The following is a 23,038-nucleotide window of genomic DNA, read 5'->3' on the forward strand; positions in this document are numbered from 1 at the left end:
AAAAATAAAAAATAAAAATAAAAAAAAAAAAAACAAAGTATGCTCCACACTAGTAAGAATATTTTAAACATCACTACTCTTTTTAAGAATCCTTATTTACATACGATTACTGAACAAAACCCAAAAGTACACAATTACTGAGAAGTGGAAGGTGCTGCACGGCTTCTAGGTCATCATCCTACAAACTTTACATAATAGCAAAAAGAGCTAATGCCTTTTCAGATCTTGCTACACACCAGACAGCAGACTAGTTCATTAACATGCTAACTGCAAGTTCCACTTCACAGAGAAGTTTCTACCTGTGATTTGAGCCCTACATGATAAAAAGGCGGGAAGCATTGCCAGCTGGCCCTGTAGGCCCACTCTTGCTTCCTTCCCCAAACACCTCTCTTACTATTTGACACTTTGGTAGAAAAACACAGGCAGTGTCTCCAGGTCATGCCCTTGGGGGACATTTAAAATATTTTTCTGATCAATTATTTTTCTTATATGCATTTTCCCCAAAAGGTAAACTTGGGAGACAAAAGCAAAACTCGTCTCTGGTTCTTTTTTTGCCCCCCCCCCCGTGCTTATTTCAAGAATAATTTTGAGCTACATCAGAGTTGAGAGGGAAAGCTGATGAGAGATAATTTTTGTCAGCACTTTTCCTGGTTGTTAGTGACACACTCCTGTATAGTCCCTTCCAAAAAAAGATGTAGAAAACAAAGAATCTGTGTAGTCTATACAACGTAAGTTCAAGGCATCTGGCCAACGTGGATATATACTGACAACTTAGAAAATAACTAATTAGGCTGAATGCATTTATCTTTTTTGAATTAAGGTGAACTCACTTTAAATACCCACCTGCAATATTTTATTTAAAAAAAAATGATAAAAACAGCCAAGCAAAGAGAAATTCCTTCCCAAACTATCATTAGAGATTAAGTGGACAATTACTTTCTCTCATTTCCCTATAATGTGCTAGGCTTAAGTACCAAGTCAGTACATTTCCTGGTACACAGACTATCCCAGGCCCTTACTTGTGATTAACATTTTTCTATTTTTACTGGAAAGAAAATGCATCAACAGCTGGCATCCATGAAGCCACATGTATATTCTTTTACTGTCATAAAGGTATTACAAAGTCAACATTTTCACTTACCGCAAAAGGGTCTGCTTGTTTCCAAGAAATCTGAGCTCCCCAGGAAACTGGTCTTATTTTCTCTGGCAAAGATTCTGGAACAGCCACCAAGATGAAACAGATGTCCAGAAGAGCCACCACTGTGGCTACCAACACCACAAGACTGTCTCCATAACGAGCAGAAAGGTATGCTCCAATGGCTGGGCTGCTGACCAGACTAGCTGCAAAGGTGGCTGAGACCTGAGGAAAAGCACACTGTCACTCAGGGTCCCACAGCCGAACATCTGTGGAGAAAGCATATTCTTATCCAGGTTCCCACCGCTACAGGCATACACCTGTGGGAGAACACCCTTACCCAGGGTCTGCAGGTACATCCTTCCCTAGTTTTAAACAAGACAAAAGAAGTATGTTTCACACAAATTTTTAAGGAAGAAAGAGAACTGAAGTAATTCTGTTTAAGAATTTGTTCACAAACTTTTTAACTGACTGGAGATATTATGGAGATTTGTGGCAATAAAAAATAATAATAATAGAAACTAAAAATTTGAAATCTTTCTCCATAAATAAAATATTCACTCCTTGGTCTTCTTTAATTGGGAAATGGAAATGTGCTGAGAAGGGTATAAAAACAATCTCTGCAGAACTGATGATAAAAACTACAAATTTCTCAAGGGTCCTGAATGAGTCATCTTCCACAAACACTGTACTGTTTCACCATTTTATAATTTGGTGACCATTTCATTAGCTCTGAATGGGGTAGGGAAGGGACCCTAATATTCCTATAAAGAGAAAACAGCTGTAACTTTTTTAAAAAAATGAAATGATTTGTTGAGAGACAGGCTGAAGCTTTCTTACTAGAGCACCATCACCTCATGGCTGCTATCCAGACCACAGAGCCAGTGCACAGCATGCGCAACCTGAAGCCACACTGCTAAGCCTCTTCGCCTAACACACCAATATTCCTACCTTTTAGAATGCAATGTGAATACTCAAAAGCGTAGTGGGCAATATCCAAATTATAAACAAAAGCATATCATACCGTAAGTTACCTGAATTTCTAAGACATACTCACAGAAAAACTAAAGCATTATCTATGATTATAATTCTGATTCACAGCAAACCAATGACATTCTTCTATCATGTTATCCCCTCAATGAACATAAAGATACAATGTATCAGTTGGGCAGAGGGGCACATACCTGTAATCCCAGCACTCTGGGGGACTGAAGCAAGAGGGTCACAAGTTTCAGCCCAGCCTGGGCAACTTAGTGAGATCCTGATTTCAGAATAACAAACCCTGCCGGACGTGGTGGCACACGCCTATAATCCCAGCACTCAGGAGGCAGAGGCAGGAGGATCCTTGCAAGTTCGAGACCAGCCTGGGCTACAAAGTGAGCTCAAGGCCAGTGTGAACTGTGTAGCAAGACCCTGTCTCAAAAAGACAAAAAAAAAACCCACAAAAAACCAAAAAACAAACCCTACCAGATGTGGTAGTGCACACCTATAATCCTGGCACTTGGGAGGTTGAGGCAAGAGGACTGCCGTGAATTCAAGGCCACCCTGGACTACACAGTAAGATCCTGACCCCAACTAAACAAAACAAAAAACTGGACTACACAGTAAGACCCTGATCCCAACTAAACAAAACAAAAAACAGGGGCTATAGCTCAGTGAAAAGGCACTGGATTCAATCCCCAGTATAGGAGCATGCACCCCCAACCCCTGGCTAGTGTGTGTGTGTGTGTGTGTGTGTGTGTGTGTGTGTATCTCTCAGTGCGAAGGCCGAATAGCTGAGATTGGTATTACACTAGAAATACTGCAAAAACCAAATACATTCAAGAGACAGAGGGAGGGAGGGAGGGAATATAGAGAATTCTAAGTTGGGGGAATAAAAATTCCTTCATTATTTATCTAGTACCTACTATCCAAATGAAGAAGATAACAAAACTCCTGTCCTTCAGGTTTTCCCACTTTGAGAAGGTCAAGGCAATCAGAACAGCACTGTAAATTGCAATAACATGCAAATGGTAAGGGAGCAGTGCTGCACTCTCTGGTGCTATGGGAGTACTAGAGTAGCTACATCAGGGTGAAGGAGAAATGCTGCAGTGTCCTCAGCTACTATAAGATCTATGATTCCACGCAGCTATGCGAAGTATTATATCTTTCTTAAAACTTATGAGCCTATGTAGTTTTTAAAAAAATCTAAGTCCCTCTTTCATTTAACATTCAACAGGACTCTGGAAACTAAAAGGATGACTTCACCACAACAGTTTCCCAGTGAGTGTTAGCTTAGTTACTAACAGGACTATCCACTGCTGTGGTCCTAAGAGAATTACCACTTTCTTGGCTTATAAGAGGAATTTCAGTAAGGAAGGTGCATTTTATATGTTGCTCTTTAATGGGTCTCAAAATGCCCTTTAGAACTTGACTGACCAATCATGGAAGTAATTGGCAATAAGCTCTCCTATCTCTGTAAGACAGGCTGCAAGGGGTGAATATCATGGTAGTCAGTCACAGGCCCAGGTCCTGGCCCTGATTCATAGCCTATTCGCTGTACTTGCTGGAGCTTGGCTGTGAGCACTGGCAGCACACTGTCTCAGCTAGGATGTGTGCACACGGATCTGTCTCAGCGCTCTGTGAGTGGGCAATAATCCCACTTGTGGTTTTATGATGAAGAGGTGAGCTAGAGAGTAATTAAGTCATTGCCACTTCTGATGACTCAGAAATCTTTCCTAAAGCAGTTCTTGTCAGCACAGCAGCTTTGTGAATGGTTTTGATGAAAGCAAGGAACAAACATGTAATAAAAATTTCACCAAAGAATGACGAAAGTATAACCTCCTAAGGCAATAAATATGTTTAACTTGACTTATACATTATGCAATTTATATATGCATCAAAATATTACATAGTACTTCACATTAATATATACAACTTTTATGTTTTCATGTTATGTTAGAAAATTTTAAAAAATCTAGTAAAATTACAGGGGAATGCGTATCTCCACAGGCACTTTCCATGGTGGAAAGAAAAGTACAGTACACTAGTGTGATAAGTGTGCTCCTGGGACTCCTCCCTGCTCTGGTGACCATCCCTCATGGCTCACTTTGAGTATCTTGCTTTCTCTGAACCCTTCCTTGAAGCCTTCCCATTAGCTTCTCCCTTTGCCTTACACAGCTCTCTGCAGATGTCCTCACGCTAACATGGGGCACAGAAGACATCTGTGGGAGAAGGGAAGGAAGCAGGGCTAAAGAGTAGGTAGGAGTCCAAATGGAAGGTGGGTTGAATTTTCAAACTACTAATGTCTAAAATCAATGAAGTAAAAATCGTCGTTTTGTGGAATAGCAGTAATTTACTCAGCTGTGTCCACTGTTGGTTCATGAAGTTACTCATTTGGCCAACACTAAATGATACTTAATCCCATTCCAGGAAATTGTGACTTAGAAGAAAAAAGGAAGACCCAGGGAAGGCAAGAAACCACCTAGGTTTCTAGCATTCATCTTTCTCCAATCTATTACTCTCCACAGGCCTGCAGATCATGTTTCTTCTTCCACCATTTTATTGTGAACATTTTCAAACACAGAAGAATTTAAGAAAAAGGACAACACACACTAACATGTAGGAGGTGGTCCAGGCACAGAACATGAGCCCACATATACATGCTATATTTTCCTCAAACCACCTTATTTGAGAGAAACTATCGAATAATAATCTAATATCATATTTTCAAAATCTCCTATACCTTGGGTTACTTATTTAATAATTACTTGCTGAACCAATAAAGGTCTTTTTTCTACAGTACTGTACTAAGTCCTAAGTGAGAGCCTGACACACACCAGCAATAGAATTAACAATTCTATTAACAATAGATTGCTGAGGTTCTAACACCTTACTAATTCTGTTTATGGTATTATTTTAAATCTTACTTTCTGGTAATTAATAGAATGGCAATTACTGCTCCACTTTTGAAAAAGCAGTACATCTCTTACCCATCCGTAAGCAGTACTTCGTTCATGCTCCTGAGTAATATCAGCTACATAGGCAAATATCACAGAGAACGTAACTGAGAAGACTCCAGATACAGAAATCATCGCAAAATACCACCTATAAAAAAGATTTTAATTAGTCAAGAAAGAGGCAGTGTATGTTCAGTTTTATGATCAGACCCAAATATATCATGTAAGGACTACAAACCAAGAAGTAAGTAAATACAGAAGTATATGTAAGTACAGTATACTTAAAGACGGAAGAAATCAAAAGTCAAGATAGGGAGAAAAAAATAGAAACATTAACTTTGTCACTGCTCAAAGGGTACATATGTCAAAAAAATAAGAATTAAAGAGAGAAAAAGGGACAAATAAGGCAGTTAAATAAAAGTTCAGTTTTAGGTACAATTGTAATTTTAAAGGTAACCAATTGAGTGAAATCTTTTCAAATTTCCTAGCTATAGCTAAGAAAAAGACATACACAACAAATGATTTTTAAAAATCTACACAAAAAGCACGAAGCCGGCACTCGGTGTTGCTTTGCTAAAACTGTGATTTGCCCCTGATGACTGCTCTTCTCCCTTGAGAGGAGTAAGAGGGGAGGAACAGGCTGAGTGGCAGAAACAAAACAAAATAAAACAAGACACCCAAAAACTAAATAAAAGCAAAAAGTGTAACAGAAAGTTTATACAGTTAAGATTTAATAATCCTATTATATACAGATACTTTAAAAAGACCTATTGAAAATAGGAAGAGAAAAGAAAAAAATGAAGAAAGAAGGAAAAAATGGAAACAAAGCTTTTGTAAATTAGGAAGGGAAGAGGGGTTGAAAGGAGGGTAGGGAAATGGGGAACAAAAGAATCAAGATATATCATGTATAGGTACAAATTACCTATGATGAATGTGATCATTATATCTAGCTAAAATGTACCAATAAATTAAATTTAAAAACCCAAAATACTAATAAAAATATAATAGCCAGTAAATACATAATAAATAAATAAAATAGCAAACAAAATCTTATAGAACAAAAAGTAGATTCAGAAAATTTACTAATACATTCATGATACTAATAGTTCATAAGGAAAAAAGGCAAGTAATCTCCATGCTGAAAAGCCATCTAATAAAATCTTGATTTTGAACAAGAAAATACCTGCATAAAATAAGAATGAGTACTTTTCAACACAAAAACTAACCTAAGGTCTAATGATGAAACACAACACACTCCATATACATGCCCTTTATAACCATCACTTTTATTTAACATTATTCATTAGTCAGTACAAGTAACAAAGGTAGGCAGAAGCATAAAAAGTAGAAGGAAAAAGGTAAAATTATTTACAGATGACATCAATATACTTAGAAAACCACAGCCCATTTGGTGATAGAACAAAAAGAATACAATGTATATGAATAAAATTTATCAACAGATGTACAAGTTTAACAAATGTACTAAAATTGTAAGCTAGTAAAAAGCATTTTAAAAAGTACCCTAAGCATGGTATGTTCTTGAACATAAAGTTCATTATCTAAAAACTGAAAATACAAAGATTATGGATACCCTACAAATTTATAACATGGTAAATGTTGACATGAAATTCCTAGTCATAATTACATGAAAACATTTTTACATAAATCAAAACCAGAAAATTAATAGCATTAAAAAGCAAAACAAAACTGAAGATGTAGCTCAGAAGAGAGGCAGTTGCCTAGCATACACAAGCCTACGCTCAGTTCCCAACACAGCAAGGGGCAAAAATAAACTGCTGCATATTCACCAAGGAGCAACATGTGAGCAACAGAAATACTGGCCAAACCACTATCCTCTGGCCTCCAGAAAAAACTACTAAGCTCGTGTATTAAGTTCAACCCTTCTACCTTAAATTAATTGACTTTGGTTACAGGTGAAATATGCTCTCCAGATATATCACACTGAAGAGAAAAAATGAACTCAAATTCAGTAAATTCAAATTCCTATTATAATTTAGAGTAGGCTGTCAGTCCTACTAATAGTATACACAAAAGGGACTCTTGCCTATTATGATATAAACTATGTTCGCTTCAGTATCCCAATGAGCTGACAAAAACAATACATTTAAAGTCAACAGACCCGCGGTGAGGACAAGAATCTCTCCCAGTACTGAACTCCTATAAACGACAACATGGCAACAAAAGCTGCCTTAAAACATCTTTTATTTTTATTTCCTCATCTAACTAATTTATGAGACTTAATTTCGTTATACCTTCTTTCCCCATTTATAAAATGCCCAAACTGGCTTTCTGTATCACCAAAGAGATCAAGTAAAAGCACAAATGCATAATATGTAATGATGTATCTCTGGAGTGGGACTGAAATCTAAACAGAAATTCATTCTGTTTCACACACACATTATACACATGGGCTGATGGTTACATGATGCAACATTTTATTTAAATAATTTTAAATAACTTTGTGCATGAAGCAGTTTTTATACACTGAATGATCAGACTTTCACGTCAGTGCTTGAAAAGTTTTGGATTTTAGAACATGTCAGATACTGGATAAGGGCTGTTCAATCTGTACTATTTACATGTGACCTACAACAGACTGGTACAACAGTGCAAGGCTGAGCTGCTCACCATGGGTTGATCCTCATCAGGGGAATAGGGAAGCAGGTGAAGAAAACTGTGCCAAGAAGAAAAGGCTTCCTTCCCCACACATCAGAGAGAGCGCCTATGAGCGGGGCACTCAGAAAAGACAGCAGGCCCTAAAAGAGAAACAAAGCCAAGGTTAGATTAGGATGCAACCTCTGCATTACCTTTATTTCTTATTCTCTAGATGCACTAGTGCCAATCATTTTATTGGCCCCAAACGAGAATAATTTGAAACAAATACAAACTATTATTTGGGGTTTTTTTTGCATTATTTTTTAAAATGTTACTAGTACATGTTTGTAGTACACAATGATTACATTGTGAAGAGCTGTACATTACAATTCATTTCTCTTTTTTATCCCTTTTTCTTCTTTCCCTCCTCCCTCCATCTCTTGTTCCCCTTCCCACCTGAAAAAGATCTCCCTACTTCCTATTATCTGTTATTTACTGTGTTTTGCTTTTTATTTTGGGTTTCTCATATAAGAGAAAGCATGCAATATTTAAATTTCTGAGTTTGCTTTATTTCGCTTAACATTATGGTTATTATTTTGTTTTGTGAGATAGGGTTTTGCTATGTATCCTAGGCTGGCCTTGAAAATGCTACCTTTCTACTTCAAGCTAGTAAGTATTGCAGTCACAGGCATGTGCCACTACGGCTGGCTACAAACTATTATTTTTTTAAAAATGTATTTTTTAAAACATGCTATTAGAAAAGGAGTAAAATAGCTTGTTTTGCAGAAAAACTAGAAAAGAAATGCTGTGAAATATAAATGAGTAGACCTAAGATGGAAACATACACCAAGCACTTGGCAAGAGTACATGTTTCCCATCTGCTCTATGCAGGGCTCAGTATTAACTGGAGCAGGGGATCCTGAATGAACTACTATACTTCAAGAAGCTTTACAGGGGTAAAAAGGATGAGTGTGCATATGCAAAATGTGAAAACCAAAAGCAGATTTTTAGTCAATCAAAGTAAAAGTTATTCCGTTTGGTGAGTTTGAAAAGAAAATCATCTCACTTTAACAACAGGGCTGACACTAAGCGCAGGACAGTTTGAGACAGATATACCATCCAGATGCAAACTCATATCTTCTACTCGCCCATTATTTACCAGTCCCTGCTGGCCACTTCCACATCAGTACTACAGATAACTACTGAGGGAACAGACAGGTGAGACAAGAGTGGATAGACATATATTATTCTTTACTTTCTTATATCTGAATGTTCTTAGCAGTATTTTTTGGAAAATTCCTCTGTACAGCATACAAATAGAACTCACTAGAATCTGTCCCCTGATATACCTCCTATATTCAGTATTAGCAGTTTTCTGAACATACCATATGCCTCTGTGCCTTTGCTCCAGTCCTTGCAACCCTTTCCACACTTGAACCCAGTAAACTGCAATCCTTCTTTCTGATCAGGAGCATGAAACAGATCTTCCCCCATCTCATCATTTAGCTACTGGAACAAACACTAAAGGAGTAAATACAGAGCCACTGCTCCCAAGGGAAACAAGGACAGAGTATAGTGTGGTCTTGCTCAGCCTCGGCTGGAAACACACATCAAGCAACTCAGTTTCCCCTGCTCTGCACATGTCTGTGAATGACCACAAAGGCACTTCAGGAATTGATTTTGGGGGCTGAAGTGAACTTTGTGAGTAGGTGAATTTACAAATATGAAATCTGTATGTCACAACAATAGCCACTTAAGTACTAGACACAGCCTCATTTATAATCAAAGAAATACAGATAAAATAGACATAATTTTCAAGCTATCAAATTGGTAAATGCCTGAAAAGCATCACCTGCATGACAGCACGGTGAGACAGTCATTACCTAATGCTGCTGGGAGTGTGCAATGGCAAAAGTGCTCCACAAGACAGTGTGACAGTATGTATGGAAGACCCTGGAAAATGTCCAAACTGCTTATATCTTATAACTATTTTTTGGAAATAATAAGAAATGTAGGGCAAGATTTATTTTTGAAAATCATCTGTAAGAGAAGTAGGTGAGTGAATTATGGTAATGTCACACGAGAGGATGTTGTCACTACAAACAACACAAACCACCTTCCTTTATATGGCAGTGTAACATCATCAAATAACTCTGCAAGGGCTGGGGATATAGCTCAGTGGTACAAGCACCTGCCTGGCAAGCACAAGGTCCTGAGCTTGATTCCCGGTACCAAATCACACCTCAAATCAAATGACCCTACAAAGTGATCTTAACAATCAACCAAAAATACTGATTGTTCAGTGACCTTTAGAATTTTTATCAAAGCTCTCTACCTTTACTGATCATTTCTAATGGTTAGTAAAATTTTTTAAAAATTACAGTATTTATTTAGCACACTATTTTTTTCTTTTTTTAATAGTACTAGGGATTGAACAGAGAGCTTCACTCATGCTAAGCCAAATGTTCTACCACTGTGCTACATCCCCAGGCAGTACACTAATTCTTTTTTGTACCGGGAATTGAACTCACGACCTCACACTTGCCAGGCAGGCGCTGTGCTGCTGAGCTAAATCTCCAGCCCTGCAGTACACTAATGTTAACAATATCAAAAACATTGAGAATTAAAGTACTTTCTTTGTAAAAACATATTAAGAGGAGACTTCTGGGAAGACGGCAAAATAGGAAGCACATGGAATCTGTCTGCCCACCTAGACAATGATTACACTAGTACAAACTCACTGATATAACTATTTTGTAATTCTGGAGTCTATCAAAGGCTTACAACTTCCAGGGAAAGGAAGGCTTTCATCAGAAAAGTACAATTTCAGCCAGGCATGGTGGCGTATGCCTATAATCTCAGCACTCCAGGAGACTGAAGCAGGAAGTTCACAAGTTCAAGCCTAGCCTGAGCAACTTAGCGAGACCCTGTCTCAAAATAAAATTCTTGGTATGTACCTCAGTTCAGATCATGGGCTCAGTCCCCAGGACATACACACATATATACACATGTGCTAAAATTAAAGTACAATTTCAGCTCTTAGTAGCAGGTACTCATTTGCTACCTCCCACCCCACGGAAGGCAGCTGAGCATTGTCCCCAGCACAACTTCTACATACCTGGTAGAGGTCAGTACTCTCCCCCAAATACTAGGATTCTATGCTCTGATCAGTGGTGCAAAGAGGCCACTGCTGTTCCTTCTCTCACTTTGGCTGAAGTGATTTCTAGGGGACTTAATGGGCTAATGCTCTTTCCTTTTTCTTTTTCATTTTTTTCTTGTGGGAGACAGGCATTAAGATTAGAACATTCAAAAGTAAGTGCAGCTTTCCTGCTGGACACAACACCTGACACTCACAACTTAAAGGAGGAGAGGTTTAATTTAGCTCAGTTTCAGGAGATTCAGTACATGGATAGCAGGTTCCAAGGCAGGAACATCTAGGTGGGAGGGGAAAGTGAAGCAAAGCTGCTTAGTTCATGGCAATGGGGAAGCACAGCAGGGGAGCAGTACCAGAGACTAACAGGCAAGGGATCATACATAGCACCCAAGGTCATGGCTCCTGACCCACCCAGACACACCAGGAGTGTCCTTCACTAATCTGTTAGTTTCTTAGTCCAATGAAGTTGACATATCAGAATTAATGGTCACGTAGGAGTAATTATAAAGTGACTGTGCATATCCAGGAGAAGGTATGGGCTAAGAATATACCTTAAACTTACAGTTCAAGAGGATCCCTTGATCAGAGTAAAGCTATAACAACAAAAACAAAAATAATAACAAAAAACTGCAAACACGAAGGAAGAGGATCTGACTTCAGACTTACCACATTATTAGATTCAAGTTTTCAACAGAAAATCACAATGTACACAGAAAACTATGATACATTAAAAAAAAACAAAAATAAATTGTCCTTGAAAAAGGCCAGACAACAGATATATTACACCTGTATACTGTAAATTAAATACGACAGATTTTTAAGTATATTTTAATTTTCATATTAATTTTACAAAGTACTAGGTTTCATCATGGTATTTTCATATATATATATTCTGATCATATCTTCTATCCATTACTTTGCCTACACTCCCCTATCTTCACCTCTCCCTTATTCCCCTCTTTTTTTTTTTTTTTTTGAGACGGGGTCTTGCTATGCAGCCCAGGTTGGCCTTGAACTCACTTGTGGTGATCCTCCTGCCTCAACCTCCCACATTCTGGGTGTACTGCGATGCCCAGCTTCCCCTGCTCTTAAAGACTTTAGAGTACTATTTTAAAGATGCTCAAATAACTAAAAGAAGAGGTGAGAAAAATCAAGAAAATGATGTCTGAGCTAAATGCAAATATCAATAAATAGAAAACCTAGAGAAATCCTGGAACTGAAAAGTTAATAATTGAAATTTTAAAAACTCACTGGAAGGATTTAAAGGCAGATTTTAGCAGGCAGAAGCAGTGAATTGGAACCTGGATAATGGAAATTACTCCTGAGGAACAGAAAAGAAAAAGACTACAATGAACAGAGCCTAAGGGACTCAAAGGACACCACCAAGCCAACAAAAATATGCACAGAGTCCATGACGGAGAGGAAGAAGGGGCATAGACAATATTCAAATAAATAACACCTGAAAATCACATATTTTGATGAAAGATATAAATATGAACATCCAAGAACCAAGATAAACTCAGAGACCTATCCTGATATACATTATAATAAAAACACAGAAAGATAACTGTAATAAAGTAATGGAAAAAACAAGAGTAGGGACTCAACACATAGTAAAGGTCATCAATATGGTGACAGGCACAATTCTTATCAGGAACTTGGAAGGCCAGAAGACAGTGGACCGATATAGTCAATGTGCTAAAAGAAAAAAGCTTTAGGTGACTCCTTCTAAATCATTTTCCCCTGCATATATGTATGTATGTACGTATGTATATATCAAAATAAAATGGAACTGTCTTTATATCCTGTTTGTTTCACACATTATATGGTCTTCAAAAATGTATTCTTTAAATGCTTGTATAAACATCATATGGCTGTACCACAATGTATTTCTTTTAACTGTAATTATTTCCATGTTTACTATTACAAATGAAACTATAATACTCCTTTGACATTTTCTTTTTCAGTATTGTACTGGGAGCTGAACTCAAAAGAGGACTGAGCTATATTTCCAGCACTTATTTTTTAATTTTATTTTGAGACAGGGTCTCAAAAAGTTACCCCAACTGGCCATGAATTTGTAATCTTCCTAACTCAGCCTTCTAAGTCTCTGGGAATACAGCAAACTACTAGGGCATAATTTAAATTTAAGTGTGTTGTTCAGCACAGACTATTAATTATGCAAGTATTGATAGTATCTAAGTTAAATAAGACCCTATATGCATATACTTTAAAGTCAATATACTAGAATATACTGTTACATTTTAACCCCATATTTATAAACTCTTCTGAAATATTTTAAAATTAAAATAATGAGCTAAATAAGGCTGCTTAAACTGAGTGGTTGAGAACTCAGAAAGTAATGAATTGAGCATTAGGTTGGCCAAAAAGCTAAATAAATATCCAACTAAATTCTGATGCTTCCTTCTTTCTCAGTCTCAAAGTCTACCTAAGAGGAAGACAGTAGTATTTATCCTCATTCTGTTGGCAGGCAGAGCAGTTCAAAGTTTTCATAATGGCTGCCTATAAAGTATTCATGCTGCTTTTAACAGTAAACCAGTCTATGCCTTAGATATTCGTGTTGCATTTTATTCTTATCTTGGTAATCCAAATAAAAATTTAGATTTAAGTCTCTAACGCAAGAAGTTAAAATAACTGTTTCACTAAGACCCACTCAAATCTCCAGTTACATTACTAAAGATCACTTACTTTGGTTCATCATGAACCACAGAAAAATTGTTCTTACCTTTACACCTTGAATGAGACCATTCATGAGGAATGTATGTTGACGAAATGTTTCATGTAGAACCTACAAAAAATAAACAGACATCAAGACCTGTTCAATTCAAATTAAAGGGAAAGATTTCTGCCTCTATTACCAGCAGGCCACATAAATAAGATGAACTGTGTAATGAAAAATTATAAAATATTAATGAAATGAGAAATCTTAAAGGGATGAAAAGGTAATTAGGACAGAAATCTAGTAAGGTAAGAGTTCAAAAGTGTTAAGAGCAACACTCAAAGTTGCTTTTATCACAAAATAGTTTCCTGGTTACTCAGCTCAACTCTTAACAACTGATACACCCAAAAGGTTATATAAATCCAGGTATGGGCCCAGTTTCCTAACACCTAGGTAATCCACAAAAACCTCATGCCATAAATTTGCATGACAGTGCTCCCAGACTAGCAGATCCCTAGTAGAAAAATCTAAAATCACTTCTGAAAATGTCATGATTTAAGCTTAAAGTTGACCTCATATTTATGTATTTTTTTCAAATATAGTAACCAGTACGTGATCAAAGATAGCTATATATAAATGGAAAAAAAGACACCATGAGCACAGAACAAAGAGCAAACACAACAAACAACCACATTGAAACAGATCCTCCAAAACTTCAAATTCTGGAATTACTCAAAACAGGCTTTAAAATGAATATACTTACCATGTCCTAAGATACAGAAGAAATGCTTGAGACTCCTAAAACTAGAAACTCTAAGAGAGTACAGATTTATGGGCTAAGATTGTAGCTCAGTGGTAGTGTTTGTCTAGCATGTATTTAGCAAGCACTGGGCTTGACCCTCAGCACTGAAAAAAAAAAGTACACAGCAAATGTCAAAGAGAAAAAAATGAAATTCTAGAGAAAAAAACCACACTAATTTATGAACTCAGTAAGTATGTTAAACAAAACATGGGACACAGCTGAAGAGAGAATTCCTGAACACAAAATAGGCTTAGTCCATTTTGTGAGGCTGTAACAGAATACCTGACAACAGCTGATTTGTAAAGAACAAGAAATCACTGCTCACAGTTCTGGAGGCTGGTAAGTGCAAGACCAAGGCATCAGCATTTGACAAGTAGAAAGGGTGTGAACAGGTGGGGACCAAATTTGCCTTCTTTCTTGTTTCTTTTCCTTTCTTTCTTTCCTTCCTCCCCTTGTCTTCCCATCCCCTCTCCTCTCTTTTCCAGTACTAAGCCCTGAACCCAGGGTATACTCTATCACTGATGTGCTCCCTTCTCCTTTATTTTCTTCATTTAACACAGGATCTTACTATGTAACCCAGGCAGGCCGGGAACCTGTTACATAGCCCAGCTTCTTCTCAAACTCACAATCCTCCTGCCTCAGCCTCCTGAGTGCAGGGATTACATGCGTCCATAATTATGCCCAGCTCCGTGTTATTTTGAAACAGGGTCTCATTTTCTCTTGTTGCTGAGACAAAACACCCAACACTCAAAATTAAAGGAGCAAAGGTTTATTTAGCTCACAACTTGTGGAGCTTCAGTCTGTAATCAGCTGGCTCAAGGCAGGGTGGCACTGCATAGGGGCAACACTTTAAAGCAGCACAAGACAGCAAAAGCAGAACCAAAAGGGAAAGGAGCAAGGCTTTTTTCCTCCCTTATATTGTAAGCAGGCCATCACCCCCCAGGTCAGGTGTAGTACCCACATCATCTTGTGCCCTCCTCTTGCAAAGGATGAGGGTGGTTACAAAGTGAGGACCTTGGCCCCCTGCTATGTCACTTCAACTTCTAAACTTCTCAAGTTGACACAATGTATCAGCTAATACACCCGGCTCAGTGTTACTTTGAAACAGGGTCTCACTAAGTCGCCCATCTGACCTCAAACTTGTGATCCTCCTGCCTCAGTCTCTTGACTAGCTGGGATTATAAGCATGTGCCACTGTGCCTCACTAGAATCCCAATTCTTAATATTGTTAAAATGTCAAATTAATTTTCAGCATAAGTTTTGAGAAGACAAATATTCAACCTATAGCACAGGATAAAAGAAGCTCCCCAAGAATGCAGAATGGAGACAAAAAGTATAATAAAGAGTAAGAGACATGGGATTTAATAAGAAAGTTGGACATGAGTTCAATTAAACTTGTCCCACATAGAGAATGAGGCAGAGAATAAATTCAGAGCCAGTGACTGAGAATGTACCAGAACCAATGAAAAGATGTTTCACAACATTAACTCAGTATGGATCACAGAATTAAACTTAAAACTCAATCTATAAAACTCAGTGGTAACATTACAGAACAATCCAGATGACCTTCAATTTGGCTATGACTTTACAGAGATGACAGTAAAAGCACAATACATGAAGAAATATTTCATTAAAACTTTGTGCTCTGCAAAGACACTATCAAGAGAATGAAAAGATAGCCTGCAGACTGAGAGAAAATATCTTCAAACAATATAAGTAATAAAGGAGTTTTTACTAAATTTTACAAAGAACTATTAAGGCTCTATAATTAGAGAACTTGATTTAAAAAAATAAGTCAAAGATCTTCAAAGGTACCTCACCAAAGACAATTTAAGATGCCAAATAAGCATATGAAAAACTCAGTACTTCAGGTGTCATCAGAATGTGTAAACTCAAAATGAGGCACCACTACACACCTGTCCGAATGGCCAAAATCCAGACCACTGACAAATGCCAAATGCTAACAAGCATGTGGAGCACCAGAAACTCCCACTCAGTGCTGGTAGGGATACAAAATGGTATGGCCATTTTGGAAGACAGTATGGCAGTTTCTTATAAAACTAAATATACTCTTACCATGTGATCCAGTCATTGTGCTCCTTGGTGTTTACCCAAAAGAACTGAAAGTTGGAAATATGTTTTCACAAAAACCTGCACACAGATGTTTATAACAGTTTTTATATTTGCCAAATATAAAGTACTGATGGTTACTTGGAAGTAACCACGATGTCCTTAAGTGAATGGATAAACTGTGGTACATATACATTACTTTTGAAAGGAAATGTCTATCAAGGCATAAAAGACATGAAGGAACCTTAAATGCACATCCCTAGGTGTAAGAAGCCAGTCTGGAACGTCTACAAGCTATCTGATTCCAAGTCTGTGGCGCTGTGGAGAAGGAAGCCCCGCAGAGCTAGTAAGTACCAGTTATGAGGAGTTGGGGAGGAAGAAGTGACTAAGCAGCAACACTGCTCTGTATGACACCATAATGAGGGGCACTGACATTACGTGTTTGTCGAAACCCACAGCAGGTAGAACACAACAAGTGAACCCTACCTAACATCAACTATAGCCTCTGAGTGACAATGATGTGTCGCGGTGGGTGAATCAATTGAAACAAATGTACCACTGTGGTGGGGGATGTTCAATAGGAAAGGATTATACATGTAGAGGTAGAGAGATATGAAACTTTGTACCTTGTTCTAAATTTTCTTGTAATCCTAAAACTGCTTGGAAATAATAGTTTTAAATGAAATTGAAATCCATCCACAAATTATTTTCCAATGTGGCACCTGAACTCTGCTTGGTCGTATTGAAGAAAAACAAATATTTGAGTGGAGTATCATCAAAGTTTCAAAAAATTTTTACCAAGATCAGAACCATTCAATAACTTGTTTTGTGCATCAAAAAGTATGAAGAGTCAGCGTGGTGGCACATGCCACTCTGAGAGGCTGAGGAAGGAGGGGTGAAAGTTTGTGCCCAGACTGGGCAACTCAGCAAGACCCTGTCTCAAAATAAAAAATGAAAAAGGTTATGAATGTAGTTCAGTGCAAAGAATTGGATTCAATCACTGGTACAAAACCAAAAAGAAAAAAAAATAAAATAAAATTGCTGTCTTCAGATTTGGCTCCAAGATTATAATCAAAGCATAGTTCTCCAAAGTAGGACTTACAGAAACACACTAGCAGAATTAAATAGGGTGGGATTCAAAAAGCATAGAGCTCCAGATTCTGCATGGCTGCCAAAAGTGGCACAAAGCCCTATAACCACATGGTCAAGTGCTTCAGTACTCTGGAAGAAATGCCAGAGTACCCACACTTTCATAGATCAAGAATTCAATGCAGGGCATGGTAATACATGCCTGTAATCCCAGCATAGGGAGACTGAGGCCAGCCTGGGCTACACAGTGAGTTGAGCTCAGCCAGACCTACACAGTGAGATCAAAGTCTCAAAAAACTCAAGAGTTCCTATAACCAGTCCTTGTGTTTAATGTTAAAGAGTAATGCTTTCCTCTCTAGCTACCAAAGGTCTTTAGACCATAGATGGCAAATTGGCTACTACTGCCTATAACCGGAAGGGTAGACTACTGGATTATATTGCTTTTCAACATGTGAATGTCAACATGTAAATTTCAGAAAATTTCATAAAAACTGACCATTTTTCATCTTCTCAGAGAGAGGCTGCATGTTGTTAACATGTTGCATGAGCAGATGGTGGTTGCTGCTGAAGAAGGAACAGGCATTCTAACCCTAACACCAGCCCACTCTTATACACTTCACACATCTGCATTACCTGCCACCCCTAGAAACACATTCTCTCAATTTCTGACCTCTTTTCCCACTCACAACAGATAAAGGACATATACAAAATAAAAGGATAATCTATATCACTGCCAATGAGTTAATTATGATAGTAAGTACAGTTTTCTCTAGGAGATTTAATGTTACATATACATCAGAAACAACACACTACACAGCAGATCTACACCAAACAAAGCAACACAAAACAAGAACATCTTCAAGAACTGACTACAGAAGAAAGCACAGAAGTTCTGGAAAAGGAAGAACAGGAATAGACAAATACCACACTAAATCAAACAATACTGACTGTATAAAATACTAATATGTTATGGTATCTAAAAATTAGAGAATTTGGCTGATTTCCATCAACCATTTAAAGATGTGAAACCATCCTTTGCAAACAGCACAGAAGTAGACAGAATGCCAGATGTGGCCCATCGACCACAATTTGCAGACCCCTGACCTAAGGAGAATGACAATTCTTATTAACAGCTCTCTTCTCATCGGGTACAATGGACACCAGAAGGCAGTGTAATGATATACTAAAAGACTTTAAAACTCTGTAACAAAATCAGAATGCACACCAAAATGTTTTATATACCTAATTTTAAATTAAGAAGACCCACCAGTGGTTACTTTATATTCTACCAGCTCTGGTTACAATGTTAAATAGGAAAGTTGGAAATCAGCACTGGTCTTTCTTTAATTACCTGCTTGTTTATTGATAGAAAAGTATGCTATAAACCACAATGTATAATAACAGGACAAAAGTAAACACCAAGGAAAGTTCATGACATCTGTTTGAATGGGCACCTTATCTTCAGTCAGCTGAACTGTGCATCTGGTGATGGATATAACCACAGGGCCATCTTTCCTGGAAGAACACAAATGAAGAAACTGGGGAGGAGGAATCAAATGACTAGGATCACAAATGTTAATAAAAAAACAAAAACTCAGTTCTTTACAGCAAGTGACCTGGCTCACCTCATACCCACTGAGATGGCTCCTATCATTAAACAAGACAAGCCAGGAGTAGTGGTTGCACACACCTATATCCTTATGACTCTGGGAGGGTGAGGCAGGAGGATGGAAAGCCATCTCCGACACACACAATTTAGTGATTTAGTGAGACTTTTCTTGTCTCAAAATTTAAAAAAAGATGCAGCTCAGTGCAAAGGCCCTGGGTTCAATTCCCAGTACTAACAAGGGAAAGAAAAAAACAAGAAAACAAAACAAAACCCCAGAGGAGAAACTGCAGTCCTCACACACGGTTGGTAAGAATATAAAATTATATATAGCCTCTATGGAAAACAGTCTGGCAGTTCCTCAAAAAGCTTAAAATAGCTTTCCTTTATGATGCAGCAATTCACTTCTTGGTATATATCAAAAACAACTAAAAGCAGAGACTTGAACAGATTTTTCTATACTCATATTCTTAGTAACATTATTAACATTATTAACAGAAGCCAAAATATGGTAGCAAAACCAAGTATTCCATTGATAAAAAAGGCAATAAAAATGTGGTATATATAGTATATATTATACACACATATACATACTTTGAGAGCAAGAGTGACACAGTGAAGTATTATTCACTGTAAAAAACAAGGAAATCCTAGCTAGGCACAGTGACTCACATCTATGGTCCCCACAGCAAGGGAGGCTGAGGAAGGAAGATGCCAAGTTTGAGTCTGCCTAGAAAACTTCTAAGACCCTGTCTCAATTAAAAAAAAAAAAAAAAAAAAAAAAAGAAAAAGAAAAAGGCTGAGAGTGTAGCTCAGTGGCAGCATGCTCTTGGTTTTAAATCCCAGTACCACCAAAAGAAAAAAAAGTAAAAAAAGGAAATCCTGATACATGCGATAGCATGATGAACCTTGGAGACATTACGCTATGAGAAATAGAACAGTCACGAAAAGACAAACACTATGTGATTCCACTTGCATGAGATAAAGTCATCAAATGCACAGAAACAGCAGAACGGTAGTTACCAAGGGCTCAGGGTAGGGGGAAAAGGAAGAGCTACTGACTAATGTGTACCGAGATTTTTATAAGTAAAGAGTTCTGGGGATGGATGGTAGCAACATCTGTACATTCATTATTAATGCGTTTAATACCATTGAACTACACTTCAAATAGTTAAGGCAGGAAGTTTATGTTAAGTGTACTTTAACACAATTTTTAAAAATGAAGAAAAGAAAAAGTAGCACGGTGTGTCTGTATTCACACTGAAGACATTTCTTGGAGAAACATTAACTTGAGGACATCTATGTGTCCTGTGACTCATGGATTTGTTCAAATACAGTATTTATTCAGCACTAACTGGGTCCCAGGCAGAAGCAGCCACTACAGACACATTGATGAAAAGTCAAATCTCTCTAATTTAAAATGGGGAGCCACTTGTCCTCAACTAATTACTGAAGTAAATAAAACTCTATGAAGGAAAAGGTAGTGCAACAAGGAAGAATAAAAGAGAATTAGGAAGTATTTTCAAGTCTACTGCTCAAACTGTTATAATTTTAGTTAATCAATTTTGTATTTTAAATGTGCCAGAAGGCTTAAAAACCTTAAAAGGTTTATTGTCAAGTCTCATGTAAGACTAATTGGCTATTAGCTACCCCTCTCAAGTTTTGTATTTTCTGGACCTAAATGGGGAACAAAGACTATCCATATCAAAAGTTATCCTCTGATAAGGCAAAATGACTGGGAAGAGTTAACCATCAGGTTTTTAAAGAAAAATTTAATATAACTAAAACTTAAGGCCAACTTAAAAGGTGTTTGTGAAAATTAAATGTTAAACAGTTACTAGGCACCTGAATCTACCCCTAATCTGTTTTGGGGGGAGACCTCACTTCCTCCCAAACACAGCATATGTCAAACACCCAAATTCTTGCTAAGAAATTCAATACTGAGTCTAAGAAATGGCCATATATAAGCTACCAAAAACAGAAATGTGCACATTTTTACAATTATTACTTTCATTGTTACAAGATACTTATTAATATCCTATGTATTATATCCTTAAGTCAAAGGCCATTAACAACCACATAAACATACAAATATCAACAATGCTTGCTGAGTATTTCCTACAGTATATCTAAAAGACCTTCCTAAATATATGCAGTTCCTTTATATGACAGCACCCCTACAACTCTGGTTCAGTGAGTGCAGTGCTACTCAGGAATGCACAATGAAGTATTTTATTGCAGCTGGTTCACAATACCATAGAAACAACCCAAAATAACAAGCTGTTTTAAATCACCATTAGGAGCTACTCCCAAACACATCCCTAGATATATAGACCTGGGACAAGGACCCAGTTCAGTAATACTTACAGTCAACATTGGAGTTGTCAACAGGCCCCATGCAAAGAATTCAAGGAAGATGACAATAGCAGCATGGTAAACACTTGGTCGGCCAAAGCCTTGCAGCTTAAAAAAAGAAAGAAACCTATTATGAAACGTAGTAAGATACATAAGAAATTCACTTTCTTAAAATGGTATAAAATATTTAAATTAACATTTTTGGATTATCCATATTATTTAAGAAAAAACTTCATTCTGAGGCTTCATATATCTCTGGCAGAATGTATGTTTAGCAGTGTAAGGCCTTAGGTTCAATTACTAGCACTGAAAAAGTACCAAAAATCTTTTCTGCGGGGGCTCTCTTCCTCCTAAGCTTCATTCTGTGGCACCCCTGGTTCCTTCACCTTCCCTGATCAGATAGGCTATTTGTCCCCTTAGTTCAAACCACTGGAACTCTGGTAGGAAATCAACTGGGTCTTCTAGACTTTGATTAGGCATGTGTGGTGACACATGCCTTAATCCCAACATGCAAGAGCCTCAGGCAGGAGAAATTAGAGTTTAAGGGCAGCCAGGGCTACAGAGCAAATTCAAAGCCTGCCTGGACCACAAGCCAAGAGCCTGTCTCAAAAACCACCCCTGACCCTCCAAAAAGATTTTGATTCCAAGACCTGTCTGTCCCTTGCTAATTATGCACTCCTCAGCAACTTAACCTCTCTAAGTCTAAATTTCTTTAGCTATACACAAGAGATTGTATAGGTTGCTATGTTCAAAAGCCTCAGGGGCAGCAAAGGTAATTTAAATATTGGCTGAGAACAATAAAGACTAGGTTTAATATGAAAATACAGTAACACACTCCATATCTAAAGGTACCAGAATTCAGCTTTCTGTTTCTATTTTAAAGACTATGCCTAATCTGCTAATTTTCGGCAGTTTGTGACTTACTGGGATAAAATCTAAAATTCCTTTCAATGTAATATTCTTTGACTCTGTGATAATACTTACTGAAAAGTCAAGTGCTGTTAGTATCTGGTTAACTACAGGTGATACACAGGCTTTGTAAAACCTATACTATTCTTATGGTTGTATTTGTTAACTCTTCAAAAGTTAAAAGTAAATTTGGCATGGTTAACTAGAATCTAATCATGAGGAAAGAGACAAATTCAGATTACAGAAGAGCCTATAAAACAAATGAAATGGCTGGTCTCCTAAAAATAATGTCAAGCCTGGCTTGGTAGTGAATGCCTGTAACTCACTCTTATACACACACGCATACACAAATGCACAAATTCTGGGAGGCTGAAACAAGAGGACAGCAAGTTTGAGTCTAGCCTAGGCAATTTAGCAAGATCCTGTCTCAAAAAAATTAAAAACATATGTAGGTCTGGGATGTAGCTCAGTGCAAAGGCCTTAGGTCTACCTCCTCAGTTCTACAATGAGATGGTCCAGATTAAAAGAGACTAGAGCTGTAATAACTAAATTGGGACTCCTGAATGGAGCAAGACTGGATTCAGGATGAAATAGGGGTAAAAGGAAAAACATGAGTAAGAATTATGTATCAGATAAATCATATTGCATAACATTAAACATCTTGGGTATTCTTGTGGACTACAA

At 37.5% G+C, this 23,038-nt stretch overlaps 1 protein-coding gene across 1 annotated transcript in view; it reads right to left on the reverse strand.

Annotated features, from left to right (window-relative positions):
- Hiatl1 (hippocampus abundant transcript-like 1) overlaps positions 1–23,038 on the reverse strand; it is a gene marked incomplete in the record, with an annotated part of 61,876 nt that overhangs the window by 13,325 nt on the left and 25,513 nt on the right. Inside the window, 5 exon segments of the mRNA XM_013514003.1 lie at positions 1,142–1,360; positions 5,107–5,221; positions 7,723–7,850; positions 13,590–13,652; positions 21,458–21,553. Coding sequence (XP_013369457.1) covers positions 1,142–1,360; positions 5,107–5,221; positions 7,723–7,850; positions 13,590–13,652; positions 21,458–21,553 — 621 coding nt within the window.

The sequence above is a fragment of the Chinchilla lanigera genome, unplaced genomic scaffold (assembly GCF_000276665.1).
Source record: "Chinchilla lanigera isolate Chin_1 unplaced genomic scaffold, ChiLan1.0 scaffold00021, whole genome shotgun sequence".
Classification (NCBI taxonomy): Eukaryota; Metazoa; Chordata; class Mammalia; order Rodentia; family Chinchillidae; genus Chinchilla; species Chinchilla lanigera.